This window comes from Salmo trutta, unplaced genomic scaffold, assembly GCF_901001165.1.
Source record: "Salmo trutta unplaced genomic scaffold, fSalTru1.1, whole genome shotgun sequence".
NCBI lineage: Eukaryota > Metazoa > Chordata > Actinopteri > Salmoniformes > Salmonidae > Salmo > Salmo trutta.
Window position 1 is genome coordinate 281,231 of NW_021822480.1, and position 17,728 is coordinate 298,958.

At 40.5% G+C, this 17,728-nt stretch overlaps 1 protein-coding gene across 1 annotated transcript in view; it reads left to right on the forward strand.

Moving 5' to 3' along the window:
• Positions 1–6,991: 6,991 nt before the first annotated feature.
• The window catches only part of LOC115182396 (aryl hydrocarbon receptor), a 35,664-nt gene continuing 24,927 nt past the window's right edge, over positions 6,992–17,728 (forward strand). The window contains exons 1-4 of the mRNA XM_029744020.1: positions 6,992–7,694; positions 8,109–8,293; positions 13,795–13,886; positions 15,911–16,000. Of these exons, the coding sequence (XP_029599880.1) occupies positions 7,657–7,694; positions 8,109–8,293; positions 13,795–13,886; positions 15,911–16,000 (405 nt within the window). The 5' untranslated portion in view covers positions 6,992–7,656. The remainder of the gene's footprint in view (positions 7,695–8,108; positions 8,294–13,794; positions 13,887–15,910; positions 16,001–17,728) is intronic.

Here is a 17,728-nt window from a genome sequence, read left to right on the forward strand (position 1 = left end):
CTTAGCTCGCTACATAACTTCTGAGTGATAGGGAGCACAAGCACTACCACCAATCAGCCTACACCACTGCACACACCCGTCGAAACTATAACAATAAGCGTAGCCATGTCAGCACATGAGGGTACCAAAAAGATTGCAGTAACTGCAGTTGACTGTGGAATGTTGGAGGCAGTAATTGCCGAATAGACTGCTAAATTACTGCAGTAAAAAAAGTTTTTATTTTGGACGCAGTATTTTCAGCAGTTATACTGTAATCTTTTTTAAGGGTATAAGTGGCAGGCTTTTGGTAGCCGCGAAGAATATACTCCTACCTCTTACTGCTTCTAGGACCCTTTTAAATTCAGACACTATTTTATCACCAATCATGTTTTAGCCTTCTGGTATTATTTTCATTCAAATACTGCACAAGTCAATGAAACATTTAGCCACTAGATGTCGGTAAAGTTAAAAACTTACTCCTCAGAACTAACAGTAATTGGTGTAAAGCTGGGGTTCTCAAAGTGGGGGTCTGCGGAGGTACTGCAGGTCAGGTAGGCCCCCAGGTAAAGCAAGTCTTTAAAACATATATTATTATTTATTTTTCATGAATATTTCTAACAACAACAGATTAAACGAATTTAGGCCATGCAATCCGTTGAATAAGCGTTGTTGGTGTAATAAAATACAAAACAATGTAATATTTTAAATCTAAAATGTATGGATATTGATATCCACAGTGCTCCACCAATTATACATTTTTCTACATAACACTTCTTGTATTCCCCAGAAATTATTATAATTTGTTAAAGTTAAAGCTAGAATCCTTAGTTAATACATACAAACATGTTTCCAGTGATTCTTGAAGAATCTAACTTATAAATGCCTCAGGAGCTTAGTTCAACTGTAGTACCCCATCAGAACCTAAAATGTAAGCTTGTTTTACTCCAATGTTTGTAAACAATATAAATGTAAACAGTGTATAGCCTCAAAACATGGTTTAAACTATCATTTTGATATCATGGATGGTAAGTCCTTGCATCCATAGCTCTGTCTATGAATTTGAGATTGGTTAAATTTCTCCAGGTCCGTCCCTCAGCTTTTTACCAAAACAGGTGTGAGGAATTGCAGGAAATTAGCTTGAAACCTGCAGAATTCTCTCTCCATGCCAAGAGGTGGACTTTTAAAATGTTCCTTCCCAGAGCCTGAGACTTGGTTCGTCCGGCCATGCACTGCCGAAGTCAAAGTAAAATGCCTTGTTTGCTATACAGATCAAATCAAATGTTATTTGTCACATGCTTGGTAAACAACTAGTGCAGACTAACAGTGAAATGCTTGCTTACGGCCGTTCCCAACAACGCAAAGAGAAAACATAGATAAATAGGACATTTATAACATGGCAATGAGTAGTGATAACTTGACTATATGAACAGGGTACCAGTACGGAGTACAAGGTTAGGTAAATATACAGTTGAAGTCGGAAGTTTACATACACTTAGGTTGGAGTCATTAAAACTAGTTTTTCAACCACTCCACACATTTCTTGTTAACAAACTATAGTTTTGGCAAGTCGGTTAGGACATCAACTTTGTGCATGACACAAGTAATTTTTCCAACAATTGTTTACAGACAGATTATTTCACGTATAATTTACTGTATCACAATTCCAGTGGATCAGAAGTATACATACACTAAGTTGACTGTGCCTTTAAACAGCATGGAAAATTCCAGAAAATGATGTCATGGCTTTAGAAGCTTCTGATAGGCTAATTGACATCATTTGAGTCAATTGGAGGTGTACCTGTGGATGTATTTCAAGGCCTACCTTCAAACTCAGTGCCTCTTTGCTTGACATCATGGGAAAATCAAAAGAAATCAGCCAAGATCTCAGAAAAAAAATTGTAGACCTCCACAAGTCTGGTTCATCCTTGGGAGCAATTTCCAAATGCCTGAAGGTACCACGTTCATCTGTATAAACAATGGTACGCAAGTATAAACACCATGGGACCATGCAGCCATCATACCGCTCAGTAAGGGAACACCCCCTCCAAATGGACAAAAATGAATGGGAACATATTGGCACTGTACGAATCATACACCAAATGGACAATACCACCCAATTTGGTCCATATTCATCCAAATCATATTGCAAATTTCATATGGCAAATGCCAAGTGTCACACCCCAAAAATCCTATAGATGGCGAGCGCGCTCCACCGTGGATTTTCTTATTGCAAATGTAACACAAGTCAAGACCCAAGAGTCAAATTTTGAAAAAAATATATTTTTTCTCGAAAACTTATCACCCCCTTAAAAGTGCTTTCTGGGCCGTTTTTCGAAATTCTTTAGATTTTTTTGTCAATTACACATGTATAAGAGCTGTATGAACATACTTTTGACATATTTTATTGACATAATTTTTTGGGTTGTTTTTGCTTGTACATAAGGCATATGTTTTGTCCATTTGCAATATGATTTCATAGGAAGTCAAAAGTGACTTTTTTTTCTTTTTTTGCCAAATGCCATTAGAAATGTCCAAATGAAATGTCCAATTATTTTTTGGTCAATTATACATGTATGGAAGTATTGAATGTGCCAAATCACAGCAAATATCCAATAGATGGCGAGCGCTCTCCACAGTGAATTTTCTTATTGCAAATGTAACACAAGTCAAGACCCAAGAGTCAAATTTTGAAAAAAATATTTTTTTCCCGAAAACGTATCACCCCCTTAAAACCTCTTACATCTAGATGTTCCGCTAGCGGAACGTCTGCTCCAATATCCAATGATGGGCGTGGCGCGAAATACAAACTCCTCAAACATATGACTATTTTACAGCTATTTAAAGACAAGACTCTCGTTAATCTAACCACACTGTCCGATTTCAAAAAGGCTTTACAGCGAAAGCAAAACATTAGATTATGTCAGCAGAGTACCCAGCCAGAAATAATCAGACACTGATTTTTCAAGCTAGCATATAATGTCACAAAAAACAAAACCACAGCTAAATGCAGCACTAACCTTTGATTATCTTCATCAGATGACACACCTAGGACATTATGTTATACAATACATGCATGTCTGTTCAATCAAGTTCATATTTCTATCAAAAACCAGCTTTTTACATTAGCATGTGACGTTCAGAACTAGCATACCCCCGCAAACTTCCGGGGAATTTACTAACAATTTACTAAATTACTCACGATAAACGTTCACAAAAAGCATAACAATTATTTTAAGAATTATAGATACAGAACTCCTCTATGCACTCGATATGTCCGATTTTAAATAGCTTTTCGGATGAAGCACATTTTGCAATATTCTAAGTACATAGCCCAGCCATCACGGGCTAGCTATTTAGACACCCACCCAGTTTAGCCTTCACCAAAATCACATTTCCTATAAGAAAAATGGTCTTACCTTTCCTGTTCTTCGTCAGAATGCACTCCCAGGACTTCTACTTCAATAACAAATGTTGGTTTGGTCCCAAATAATCCATCGTTATGTTCCATCAACTACGTTTTGTTCGTGCGTTCTAGACACTATCAGAATGGTAAATCACGGTCGCGCGCATGGCGCAGGATGTGACAAAAAAATTCTAAATATTCCATTACCGTACTTCGAAGCATGTCAACCGCTGTTTAAAATCAATTTTTATGCAATTTATCTCGTAGAAAAGCGATAATATTCCGACCGGGAATCTGCATGTCTGTAAACTGAGGGAAAAACCGAAAGACGTGGGCGGGGCAGGTCACGCGCCTAAGCCTTTCTCCTCTGATAGACCACTCAGCAAAAGCGCTCGTGTGTTTCAGCCAGGGCTTTGAATTACGTCATTCCTGTTTTTCCCGGGCTCTGAGAGCCCATTGGAGACGTGGGAAGTGTCACGTAACAGCAGAGATCCCTTGTAATAGATAGAGAGAATCAACAAGGGCAAGAAATGTTCAGACAGGGTACTTCCTGAACAGAACCTTCTCAGGTTTTGGCCTGCCATAGGATTTCTGTTATACTCACAGACACCATTCAAACAGTTTTAGAAACTTTGGAGTGTTTTCTATCCAAAGCTAATAATTATATGCATATTCTAGTTTCTGGGAAGGACTAATAATCAGATTAAATCGGGTACGTTTTTTTATCCAGCCGTGAAAATACTGCCCCCTAGCCATAAGAGGTTAAAAAAGTGCTTTCTAGACCATTTTTTGAAATTATTTCATTTTTTTTGTCAATTACACATGTATAAGAACTGTATGAACATACTTTTGACATATTTTATTGACATATTTTTTTTGTTGCTTGTACATAAGGCATATGTTTTGTCCATTTGCAATATGATTTCATAGGAAGTCAAAAGTGACCATCACTGAGTGTCCTCAGTGATGGTGTTTGTTAATGTTTTCTCTGAGAGTGTCCTCAGTGGTGGTGTTTGTTAACGTTTGCTCTGAGAGTGTCCTCAGTGGTGGTGTTTGTTAACATTTGCTCAGAGAATGTCCTCAGTGGTGGTGTTTGTTAATGTTTGCTCTGAGAGTGTCCTCAGTGATGGTGTTTGTTAATGGTTGCTCTGAGAGTGTCCTCAGTGGTGGTGTTTGTTAATGTTTGCTCTGAGAGTGTCCTCGGTGATGTTGTTTAATAATGTTTACTCTGAGAGCACACATCCCATCAGTCATCATGCACCTCTGGCTTCAAGACATTGAATTACATTTTCATTCAGAGAAGAGAGAGGGAGAGAGAAGAGAGAGGGAGAGAGACAGAGAGAGAGAAAGAGACACTAACACACCATAGAATCTCACACATACACTCACACACACAGAGTGAGAAAGAGAGAGATAAAGAAAGAAAGAAAGAAAGAAAGAAAGAAAGAGCTTTCTTTCATACATGGTGCTATATTTCCTTGTTTTTATCAATAGTACATTTTCTGTAATTTCTTGTTCATTTCCCACGCTAGACTCAGGGGGAAACAATAGATCTGTTTAAACACGCCCCCATCACCCATCAGTAATACAACCGCTCGCTTGCTCACTGTCACATCTAAGTGAACAATTGGCTGTCCCGTCCAACCCTGAGACTGATCCCAGAGGAAAACACCATGCTGCACAGCAGGGCTGCATAACAAGCTTATAGACAAGTTCCCTTCTCACTGATAACATAGCAAGTGTAGACCTACAATACGTTGAAATAAATACCATCAACCGTCTACCATCTAACATAATAAGCTCTGTTCTAGATGAAATATCCACTTTTATTAAGCTCCATCTCAAAGACAATATTGTTTGGTATGTAAGTGCCATACCCAACAACGGTCCAACATACACAACCGTAAACATATAGTAGTACTATAATGCTTAGCTCGAGGTCAAGAAGGAAGTTGACTTACTTCAGAGACAGGTCATGACATCAAAACTGATGTCAATGTCTCATTTACTCTGTCAATTTAAAGCATGTCCACAGCTATTTGTATATTCAAGGATATTGCCCACATGTGTTTCTTTTTAATGTGGCTTGACCCACTTGCTTTTAGCCTCCCAAATCCTATTGTAAACATAAGGGATTTAGGTTTTAGTGATAGTGAGTGTAGCCCCCTAAAATCCCCTCAAAATCCCCATAAAACCCCGTCACTCAATGAATACAAATACATTCACTGAATGATCTGCTGTATAGTCTTGATTAATTACATTTCTCCACTTGAAATGAATGTCACTTGATGAAATATGTTTTGCATGTTGATCAATGTAATAGACAAGCAGAATATTTTTGGTTTGTAAATTTGTGCATTCAAAAACATTAGTTATTTTCAAAGGCCAAAAGAATAGCCAATTCAAAACATGACTATAGTGACAGACAAGCCAAGGATAGGTACAGTACAGTGTCTTTGCCACAGGAGTAGATCATATAATGAATGCATTGCAGATACCATGAAACCCTATGTTTGCAAACAAATGGAGATTTGCCTAGTAGTAAACCTATTACATATCTAAATGTTTTGATGTTTATTCGCTCTGACAAACACATTCAGTATGTCAACTGTCAGATTATCAAATTCTCCCAAAGCAGTCTAAAAGCCTGAAATAAACAGTGTTTTACGGATTATCCTCCCAAGCTTTGACTGGGATATTCATGGGATCTGAATGTGGTGTACTGTATTTACCATGCTTTCCCTATATGGAATGGGGTGTCCAAATACTGTACATTGACGTGGAATACTGAATACAAATTGACTTGGGGGTTGGGTCAATTCCTCCAAAAATGACTTCACAATTGTGTTAGGTAGTTGGGTAAAGGTATAATGTAGTTGGGTCAAAGTCATGGGATCTTGGTGCACACATACAATATTCTGTCGAATCTCAAATCTGTAGTCTGATCTTATCCTGTCAAATATGACATTTCAGCGCATTGTGGAGTCCAACGTAGATTTCTCCGTGTCAGAAAAAGTGTTCATGGCTGTCCATCCTGTCAGGCTTGGAATGCCGTTTACATTCCAGATGTTGACATTTTGGGAGGCACGCATCACTTTTTGATGAATCTGAGATGGAAAAATCCCCAATTCCTTTTATTCAAAGCAAATGTAAAATGTAAATGGCATTCCAAGTAATGTGGCAGATTAGGAGATAAAGAGCTTTGCAATCAGAGCCTGAAATAACAAGTAACTTGAATACAGTAATTCCCAAGTCATTTACCCTGAATTAGAGATCACCACCCTCCACCAAGACTGCTTCTGTATTCTTCCTGATAAAGCTCTTCATTTAACTGCTGAGGTGTCAGTCTGCAGTATGTCCACAAACTATGACCTATTTTGCTTTGCTGACCCAAAAATACAGAAGGCTGTTTTAAAAATCTAAGAGTTGATATAAGGATAAATACATTTACATAATTTAGCAGACGCTCTTATGTAAATACATTTACAGTAGTGTGACTCGAACCCACAACCCTGGCGTTGCAAACGCCATGCTCTACCAATTGACCCACACGGGACCTCATATAATACATTATATTAAATGAACTTGAATTATTCATGTGTTCTACAATTGCAGTAACTACAGTAATGAACTTTCAACTGGTTTTTATAGCGTCCCATCCATCTCGTCTAGACCCAGACCTTTGAAGGGTGTAAACAACGCAATGGTAGTCACTTTGCGATTGGCTGGGATAAGCGTGTGCGTACCCGGTGGGCGGAGCTGAAGGGGGTGTGAAAGAAATGACCACAAATATCCCATTTCTGCAGTTTGCATGACGTTTGTTGTAGCCATGAAATGCTCGCGTGGCTAATGTTCGGCGAATATATTCCGATTTGATTTATGGTCCATCCGCGTTTGGCAAGGAAGCTCGCACGGCACGATCCATTGACGGCTCAGTGTTGGCAATTGATAATCTTTCTCTTCTTCGAACTTGTCCACTTTCTCTAGCTAAATTAGGTTGTTAATATATGTAGCAAACATTTCTTGCTTTTCGCTTAATAATGCAGGTGTGCATTTAACAGGCTATATCGTTTTGTAGCATGCTTTAAAATGCATCTTACTGAGTAATGGACCATGTTTTGGTTTGATTGTCAGCTAGCTAACATGATAAGTGTTATTTAGCTAGCCTAGCAGAAGCAGGGTTCTGACTACGTACCCTGTCCCGTCAGCTAGCTAGCTGTCTTTCTAGTGCGCTTGGCATTCCATAGTACACATTGGGAATAAATAGCACCAACATGTATGCAGGTCGCAAGAGGAAAAAGCCCCAGAGAAGGTACAGTCACGTTGGATAACTGATCGCCGCTACAACAGCATAGCCAGCTAGTTAGGGGTTGAAGACAAAGTTATGTCACTACTAGTCTAGTGCATGTTTAGTATGCCACATCGGTGTACAGAATTAGGATGCCTTGTGAGTGACAGTTCAATTGTAGTACTGTTATTATATTCATGGAATAGGGTCGACTGACAGACTCCCTAGTCTGATTTGTATGAGGTCTAAATGAGGTACAGAAAGAAGCATGTTTCAACCTTGGACAATGATACTTTATGATATTTCTTTCTGTGGACTCCATGAGTTGCATTCATTCACACTTTCGTAAACATACAGTATCTACCATTTAGGCTACATAACAAGACTGAGGAATATCATCATATGAGACATTGATGGCAGACATTCTCTTCCTCGTAGTGTGAAGCCACCTCCAGAAGGAGCCAAATCAAACCCTTCGAAGAGGCACCGGGAACGCCTGAATGGGGAGTTGGACAGGCTGGCCAGTCTGCTTCCTTACCCCCAGGATGTCATCTCCAAGCTGGACAAACTGACCATCCTCAGACTTTGTGTCAGCTACCTGCGTGCCAAGAGCTTTTTCAATGGTAAGGCATGATCATAACACACCCTATTGTCCATATTTAGGGTTGGGTGATGTTAAGATATTATCGCTATGGATCTGACTACTGTCTGATTATTATTATTTTTTAACCTTTATTTAACTTGGCAAGTCAGTTAAGAACAAATTCTTATTTACAATGACGGCCTAGGAACAGTGAGTTAACTTCCTTTTTCAGGGGCAGAACGACATATTTTTAACTTGTCAGCTCAGGGATTCGATCTAGCAACTGGCCCAACGCTCTAACCACTAGGCTACCTGCCGCCCCCCTGATCAACTATATCAGTCACTATCAACTACTGAGGTGTCTGGGAGGCAGTGGCTAGATCTCTCGCTCTCTCTCGCTCGTCGCTCTCTCTCTCAAGAAAGGGAGGACTCTCTCGGAAATAACAGGATGCCATCAGGGTGTGTGAAATCCTGTGGAAAGTAACATATAAATGTGTAATCTTGTGATCTGTCTTAGCGGAAGCCTTAGCAGTGCTGCAACAATAGATCGTTTTCTAGCATTAACCACATCTGTTATTGAAAAGGGTTTTGAGGGATCTGCCAAGGGAAACCTGTGACCACATCCTCCCCCTTGCAATTATGTTTGCATCTCAAATGGCACCCTATTCGGGTCAAAAGTTGTGAACTATATAGGGTAAAAGGTGCTGTTTGGGATGCAGACTAGGCTGTTTGGACTCTTAAGAAAGTAGGGCTGTGACGATACCAGTATTGCAATATTTTTTCCATGGCAAAAAATGAAAACTCGACGCAAACTCTTTGGTCCTTTTAAAACCAGCTGTATGTAAAGTATTGTGGCTATAGCTTGGAAAATAAATACATGTGACTCTGGATGACAACATGATGATGTTTGTTTCCAACATTAAGGCTGTTTTCCTAAAAGTTAAATCTGCTTTATGTTTTGTTTCCTTGCCACGATACTAACGAGTATTGCGATACTGGTATCGTCCCGGTCCTAGTATACATCCTCGGGACCCGCACTCGGCTGTTTGGACCCGCACTCGGCTGTTTGGACCCGCATTAGGCTGTTAAAAACAAACTGAAATATCACATTTACATAATTATTCAGACCTTTTACTTTGTACTTTGTTGAAGAAACTTCGGCATCCATTATAGCCTCTAGTCTTCTTGGGTATGACACTACAAGATTGGCACACCGATATTTGGGGAGTTTCACCCATTCTTCTCTGTAGATTCTCTCAAGCTCTGTCAGGTTGGATGGGTAGCGTCGCTGCACAGCTATTTTCAAGTCTTTCCAGAGATGTTTGATCGTGTTCAAGTCCGGACTCTGGCTGTGCCACTCAAGGACATTCAGAGACTTGTCCCGAAGCCACTCCTGCGTTGTCTTGGCTGTGTGCTTAGGGTCGATGTCCTGTTGAAGGTGAAGCTTCGCCCTAGTCTGAGGTCCTGAGCGCTTTGGAGCAGGTTTTCATCAAGGCTCTCTCTATACTTTGCTCCATTCATCTTTACCTCAATTCTGACTAGTCTCCCAGTCCCTGCCACTAAAAAACATCCCCACAGCATGATGCTGCCACCATGCTTCACCGTAGGGATGGTGCCAGGTTTCCTCCAGACGTGACGCTTGGCATTCAGGCCAGAGATCTTGGTTTCATCAGACCAGAGAATCTTGTTTCCCATGGTCTGAGAGTCTTTAGGTGCGGTATACGGGGTTTTTGGAAATAGCCACGGGATGGTTTTTCAATACCGCCAATACAGCTTCAACTATTTATTTTGAAGTGTTTCAATACATTTTAATATTTGTAGCAACTGTTTTTTATTAAATACCTGCAGTCAACTTGTGCAATACCTTAGGAGATGAAGCAGATTCCGTTCTTCATTTTACCTGTCACATTATTGTACATTATGAAGCTTACCGTAGTTCCCCAGAACAGTTGAGCCAGTCACGTGTTTGTTTGGAAATAGCACAACGGGAGAACGCGAGTCCAGCTGTGTATTGACAGAAGTTGCGTTTTATATTGAAAGTCAAGTGTTTTTTTGCTTCAATAGAGTGATCAGGGATGTGCAACTATAGCTTTCCTTCATAGGAAATACATTAGTGCAACACATTTGGCAGAAAATAGATTAATTTTCATCTGATGGCAGCAGAAGTGCAACCAAGTACATGAGCTTACAATGAAAAAGCAAGGTATTTTTGGTGAAAACTATGCATAGCATTCATATTTCTAATGTTTATCAGCTAAATTTCCTAATGTTTTGTTTAAAGTTAATCTTGCATTTTAATGGTGAAAAATGGCTGGCTACACTGAGAAAAGTACTGGTGAAAAGTAGCTCCACATCAGTCAGAGTGCTGTCTGCTGATAGAATGATGGAGAACAGTAGCTCCACATCAGTCAGAGAGCTGTCTGCTGATAGAATGATGGAGAACAGTAGCTCCACATCAGTCAGAGCGCTGTCTACTGATAGAATGATGGAGAACAGTAGCTCCACATCAGTCAGAGCGCTGTCTGCTGATAGAATGATGAACAGTAGCTCCACATCAGTCAGAGCGCTGTCTGCTGATAGAATGATGGAGAACAGTAGCTCCACATCAGTCAGAGCTCTGTCTGCTGATAGAATGATGGAGAACAGTAGCTCCACATCAGTCAGAGTGCTGTCTGCTGATAGAATGATGGAGAACAGTAGCTCCACATCAGTCAGAGCGCTGTCTGCTGGTAGAATGATGGAGAACAGTAGCTCCACATCAGTCAGAGTGCTGTCTGCTGATAGAATGATGGAGAACAGTAGCTACACATCAGTCAGAGTGCTGTCTGCTGATAGAATGATGGAGAACAGTAGCTCCACATCAGAGCGCTGTCTGCTGATAGAATGATGGAGAACAGTAGCTCCACATCAGTCAGAGCGCTGTCTGCTGGTAGAATGATGGAGAACAGTAGCTCCACATCAGTCAGAGTGCTGTCTGCTGATAGAATGATGGAGAACAGTAGCTACACATCAGTCAGAGTGCTGTCTGCTGATAGAATGATGGAGAACAGTAGCTCCACATCAGAGCGCTGTCTGCTGATAGAATGATGGAGAACAGTAGCTCCACATCAGTCAGAGCGCTGTCTGCTGGTAGAATGATGGAGAACAGTAGCTCCACATCAGTCAGAGTGCTGTCTGCTGATAGAATGATGGAGAACAGTAGCTACACATCAGTCAGAGTGCTGTCTGCTGTTTTTCTGCTAAGGGGACAGGACAACTTCACCGCATCAAAGGGACGATGGACGGGGCAATGTACCGTCAAATCTTGGGTGAGAACCTCCTTCCCTCAGCCAGGGCATTGAAAATGGGTCATGGATGGGTATTCCAGCATGACAATGACCCAAAACACACAGCCAAGGCAACAAAGGAGTGGCTCAAGAAGAAGCACATTAAGGTCCTGGAGTGGCCTAGCCAGTCTCCAGACCTTAATCCCATAGAAAATCTGTGGAGGGAGCTGAATGTTCGAGTTGCCAAACGTCAGCCTCGAAACCTTAATGACTTGGAGAAGATCCCTCCTGAGATGTGTGCAAACCTGGTGGCCAACTACAAGAAACGTCTGACCTCTGATTGCCAACAAGGGTTTTGCCACCAAGTATTAAGTCATATTTTGCAGAGGGGTCAAATACTTATTTCCCTCATTAAAATGCTAATAATTTTATAACATTTTTGACATGCGTTTTTCTGGATTTTTTTGTTATTCTGTCTCTCACTGTTTAAATTAACTTACCATTAAAATGATAGACTGATCATTTCTTTGTCAGTGGGCAAACGTACAAAATCAGCAGGGGATCAAATACTTTTTTCCCTCACTGTATCCCTGTATGCGAGAAGGACTGTATGACCATATGAATATCTCGATACTGCCCAACCCTAAAATGGTCCTTCTTGACAAGAAGACATAATCAAGGGTAAGAATACGAACAAAGTAAATGGCTCAGTAGAATAGAATACATTTTTTTATAAGTATAATACAGGAAAGTACAATTTATAGTCCAATATTTAGACAGGTATCAGGGATGGGGGGGGGGCAAGTGTTTTAAATTGTGCATTCAATCCAACATTTGCACAACGACAAAATAAAGCAAGGAAGCTGAAAAATTTAGACTGATTTTATTGTATTGCTTAGAACTTGTAGGCTAGCTGTCTGAGACATAAACATTTAGCCTTAATTTTTGCAAGATCTTCCCTTGGGGAGCCCTTTATATTTTGAGTGACTCAACAATTAAATTAGCTCGACCTGCATGAGGAAAAAGCCAGCAGAATAAAATGTTCTACTCTTATTTTAGTTTCCTCTGAGATCTGCTAGCAGCCAGGATTTCTGGCCTTTATGTTGTGGTGCTGCTGCGGTGCTGCTGCGGTGCTTTGTGTCATCGGCAGAGTTCCTAGACTCCCAATGGGAGGGAAGAGGGGGGGTGTTTGCTTGAGTAATCTATATTAGCACAGACTTGTTGAACTCTTGACTCCACAGACTCCTGAGGAGGGTTATAAAACAGTGGTCTTCTGCATCCCAAATGACACTCTATTCCCTGTTTAGTGCACTACCTTTGCCAAGGGCATGGGCTCTGGTCAAAAGTAGTTCACTATATAGGGAATAGGATGCCATTTGGGGTGCTGAGTGTTTGATAGTCTGTAGTATGAGCCAACAACTAAACTTTGACTTGTTTAGATGAGTGAGAAGCATTGACTGGGCTCAGATAAGGGGATGGGAGTAGGTTGATTTGAACCAGAGGTGGAGAGGGATTATTTTGGCCATCGTATGAGAATACAATCAAGATTGTGGACAGGTCGTCATTGTAAATAAGAATACATTCTTAAATGACTTACCTGTATGAATAAAGGGGGGAAAATAATTGTGGTTGCAGACTTCCTGAGTTATCCTACTGCGGTGATGGGACTACCTGAGAGAGGAATGGGCAACTCCAGTCCTCGGGGGCCTGATTGGTGTCACACGTTTACTCCAGCCTCAGCTAACACACCTGACTCCAATAATCAGCTAATCACGATCATAAGTTTAAAATGTAATGAGTTTAATCAGCTGTGTTTACTATGGACGGGGAGAAAGTGTGACACCACTCTGGCCCCTGAGGACTTTGAGTTCCCTATCCACGTTCTACTGACACAACTCTCCTACTGTAGCTAGGCTATAGGGCCTGACCAGCACTGTTAGGGTCTGTTCTCTTAATCACACTGAATCATAAGGCATCACACTGCACAATCTATCTGATGATGATTTGCCATTGACTAGCCTATATGGCTACCACAGTACACACAAATAGAATGACATTGTTTTTGGTTGATTTAAAATGCCCATCAAATTCTCTTCCACAGGAATAAAATAGGACTAATGTGTACACCGCTAATGGTGCTATCTCACATTATTGTGAATGGGTCTCTGTCTGTAGTGATGCACTGTAACTGGTTCCTCTGCAGTCCTTCAGTGTGTGGTGGAAATCCTCTATGGTACAGCAATCTTGATCTTGATCTTATTGTATTGTGTTGCAGTGACCCTACAATCCACAGCCTCCCAGCGCCCAGAGAGTAATGTTCTGAAGAAGCAAGAACTTCACGTTCCAGAGGGAGAGATCTTACTACAGGTTAGTGGGGTCTGTTCAGTAGCCACCCTGTCTGTTACTACAGGTTAGTGGGGTCTGTTCAGTAGCCACCCTGTCTGTTACTACAGGTTAGTGGGGTCTGTTCAGTAGCCACCCTGTCTGTTACTACAGGTTAGTGGGGTCTGTTCAGTAGCCACCCTGTCTGTTACTACAGGTTAGTGGGGTCTGTTCAGTAGCCACCCTGTCTGTTACTACAGGTTAGTGGGGTCCGTTCAGTAGCCACCCTGTCTGTTACCATTGCACTCCAGGGCCTGTATTCGTGATAAGGTAAATACTTTATTAATCCCACACAGGGTACATTTGATTGCACCAGCCAGTACATACCCCAATAAAACACAACAAAGGACAAACCGATATTAAAAGCAGCACATATTTTTGTCGTCTCAGAGTAGGAGTGCTGATCTAGGATCAGTTTGTCCTTTTTTAGATCTTAATGAATAAGATTACATTAACAGGACGGACCTGATTCTAGATCAGCACGCCGACTGTGAGACGCTTTGTGAATAGGGACATCCACTAGCCCCTTTTTAAATGTTTTATTTTTACATTGGAAAGTTATTGGTTTAAGTTGAGATGAACTGCAGTTGAACCACACCATGCATGGCCATGTGGCATGTTAGCTTTTCCTGTCCAAATAATGACAGAGTTAATCATATACTGTTGCGTGTCTGATCCTTGAACTGACTCTACATGAAATAGGGTTGATAAAAACACAATATCTGCTTCCCAAATGGAACGCTATTCCCTGTATAGTGCACTCCTTTTGACCAAAAGCACCCTATTCCTTAAAACATTTTTTTTTAAATGTTGATTTTATTTTTTCAAACAATACAAAACATACAAATACAAACGACAACATCACACAAACATCGACTATATCACACTGGCCGAGACAGACCCACACACCCCCATCTCAAGCGCCCGCATCACTCTCCGCCACATGGCCTCAAACTGCACCATTTTGTTTCTGAGTCGCCCACACACTTTCAACATTTTAGATAATAAAGAATTTTACTTTTCCATTGTGGTAACAACAGAGGATTGGTTGATTTCCAGCTTTTAAGCATGTTTTTTTCAAGATGAATGACGAGGGTGCAGTGAGAGAACCCACCCTCATATGCCATGTTTGAAATATGCAGACAGATGGATTAAAAGTACATTTACATTGTAATTCTTCTGACAGCCAACATTCTAACTCTGCCCATAACTTTAGAACATTCCCAGAAAGCATGGATTATTGAGTCATACTTTTTGACCAAAAGTATTGCACTACATAGGGAATAGGGTGCCATTTGGGACACAGACAAAACTCTATAGGCCTTTCAGTTCCTTTGACATTTTGCTCTTTGGTTTTAAGTTTGCTCTTTACAGTTGTAGGCCTACTTCATATGACCACATGTAGTCTAGATGTGTGGAAACATTTATACTAAACAAAAATATAAATGCAGCAATTTCAAAGATTTTACTGCATTACAGTTCATATAAGGAAATCAGTAAATTGAAATAAATAAATTAGGCACTAATCTATGGATTTCACATGACTGGACAGGGGTGTAGGCCTGGGAGGGCATAGTCCCACCCACTTGAACATACTGCCAAATTCTCTAAAATGACGGAGGCAGTTTATGGTAATGAAATTAACATTAATTTATCTGGCAACAGCTCAAGTGGACATTCCTGCAGTCAGCATGCCAATTACAACGCTCCCTCAACTTGAGACATCTGTGGCATTGTGTTGTGTGACAAAACTGCACCTTTTTAAAGTGGACTTTTATTGTCCCCAGCAGAAGGTGCACCTGGGTAATGATCATGCTGTTTAATCGGCTTCTTGATATGCCACACTTGTCAGGTGGACGGATTATCTTGGTACAGGAGAAATGCTCACTAACACGGATGATTTTATTTCAGCTCATGAAACATAGGATCATCACTTTACATGTTGCGTTTATATTTTTGTTCAGTGTATAAAGATATACTAATTCAGTTCTATTCCACTCTCCTCTCAGGTGTTGAATGGCTTTGTTCTGGTTGTCACGGCTGGTGGCACAATCTTTTATGCATCCTCCACCATCCAGGACTACCTGGGCTTTCACCAGGTAAAGGCTCTTTTTACTTCTCTTTACCTGGGCTTTCACCTGATAAAGGCTCTTTTTACTTCTCTTTACCTGGGCTTTCACCTGATAAAGGCTCGTTTAATCTCTCTACAACTGGGCTTTCACCAAGTAAATGGTCTCTCTTTAGCTTTCTATAAACGTAGTCTGGCTGACATCAGCTCTGTGTCTTCCAGAGTCTGGAATGGCTGCTTTGATGTGTAGGCATGAAGCATCAATAATGAAAGGGTTGTGCCCTCAGACTTCAAGGCGGCACCATACGCTGGTTGAATATCCACATTTCAAATTGAATGAATCATGATCGTTGTTTTACATTGGACCGCCCTTCAGCTTTCAGCCAACCTTTCCGGGAAAGCAAAAACATTCTGTAGCTAGCGCAAACCTTCGGAGTTTGGATATCGTTTGCCGCTAACATGATGAATAGGGTGCATAAATCATCACACACATTTTCCAAACGTTATAAAAACCCTTCTATACTAAAACAAGTGACATATTAGAGAACTACAACTTGTTAACTTCTATGGGCTACGTGGGACGCTACGGGACACAGCCAGTGAAATATCAGGGTGGCAAATTCAAAAACAACAAAATGTCATAATTCAACTTTCTCAAACATACAACTATTTTACACCATTTTAAAAATACACTTCTCCTTTATGTAACCACATTGTCCGATTTCAAAAAGGCTTTACAGCGAAAGCAAAACATTAGATTATGTTAGGAGAGTACATAGACAAAAATAATCACAGTCATTTTCCAAGCAAGGACATGTCAATAAAACCCAAAACACAGCTAAATGAAGGACTAACCTTTTGACGATCTTCATCAGATGACACTCCTAGGACATTGTTACACAATACATGTATGTTTTGTTCGATAAAGTTCATATTTATATCCAAAAACAGCATTTTACATTGGCACGTCATGTTCAGAAAATGTATTCCCACCAAAACCTTCGGTGAATGTGCACATCAATTTACAAAAATAGTCATCATAAACGTTGACAAAATATATAACAATTATTTAAAGAATTATAGATGGACTACTCCTGGATGCAACCGCTGTGTCAGATTTTAAAATAGCTTTTTGGAGAAAGCACATTTTTCAATATTCTGAGTACATAGCTCAGCCATCACGGCGAGCTATACAGACACCCGCCAAGTTCGGGGCAACCTAAACTCAGAACTAGTATTAGAAATATTCTCTTACCTTTGCTGATCTTTGTCAGAATGCACTCCCAGGACTGCTACTTCCACAAGAAATGTTGTTTTTGTTCGAAATCATCCATATTTATGTCCAAATACCTCCATTTTCTTTGTGCGTTCAGAGCACTATCCAAAGGCATAATGCGTGAGCACGGTACCAGAGAAAGTCAAAATGTTCCATTACCGTACTTAGAAGCATGTCAAACGCTGTTTAAAATCAATCTTTATGGTAGTTTTAACTTAAAATTGCGATAATATTCCAGCCGGACAATAGCATATTCATTCAAGGAGAAAAAGAAGGAACAGCGCGCTCGCGGGACCCTGCATATCCAACCCCTTTGTTGCCAGGCAGTCCATTCAGTAACTGAGCTCCTATACTCTGCCCAGTGACAGGAGAATGCTGAAACAACTTTCTGAAGGCTTTTGACAGCCAATAGGAAGCCTTAGGAAATGCAACGTAACCCCACAGATACTGTAGTTTCGAAAGGGAAAAGAAAGAACTACAATT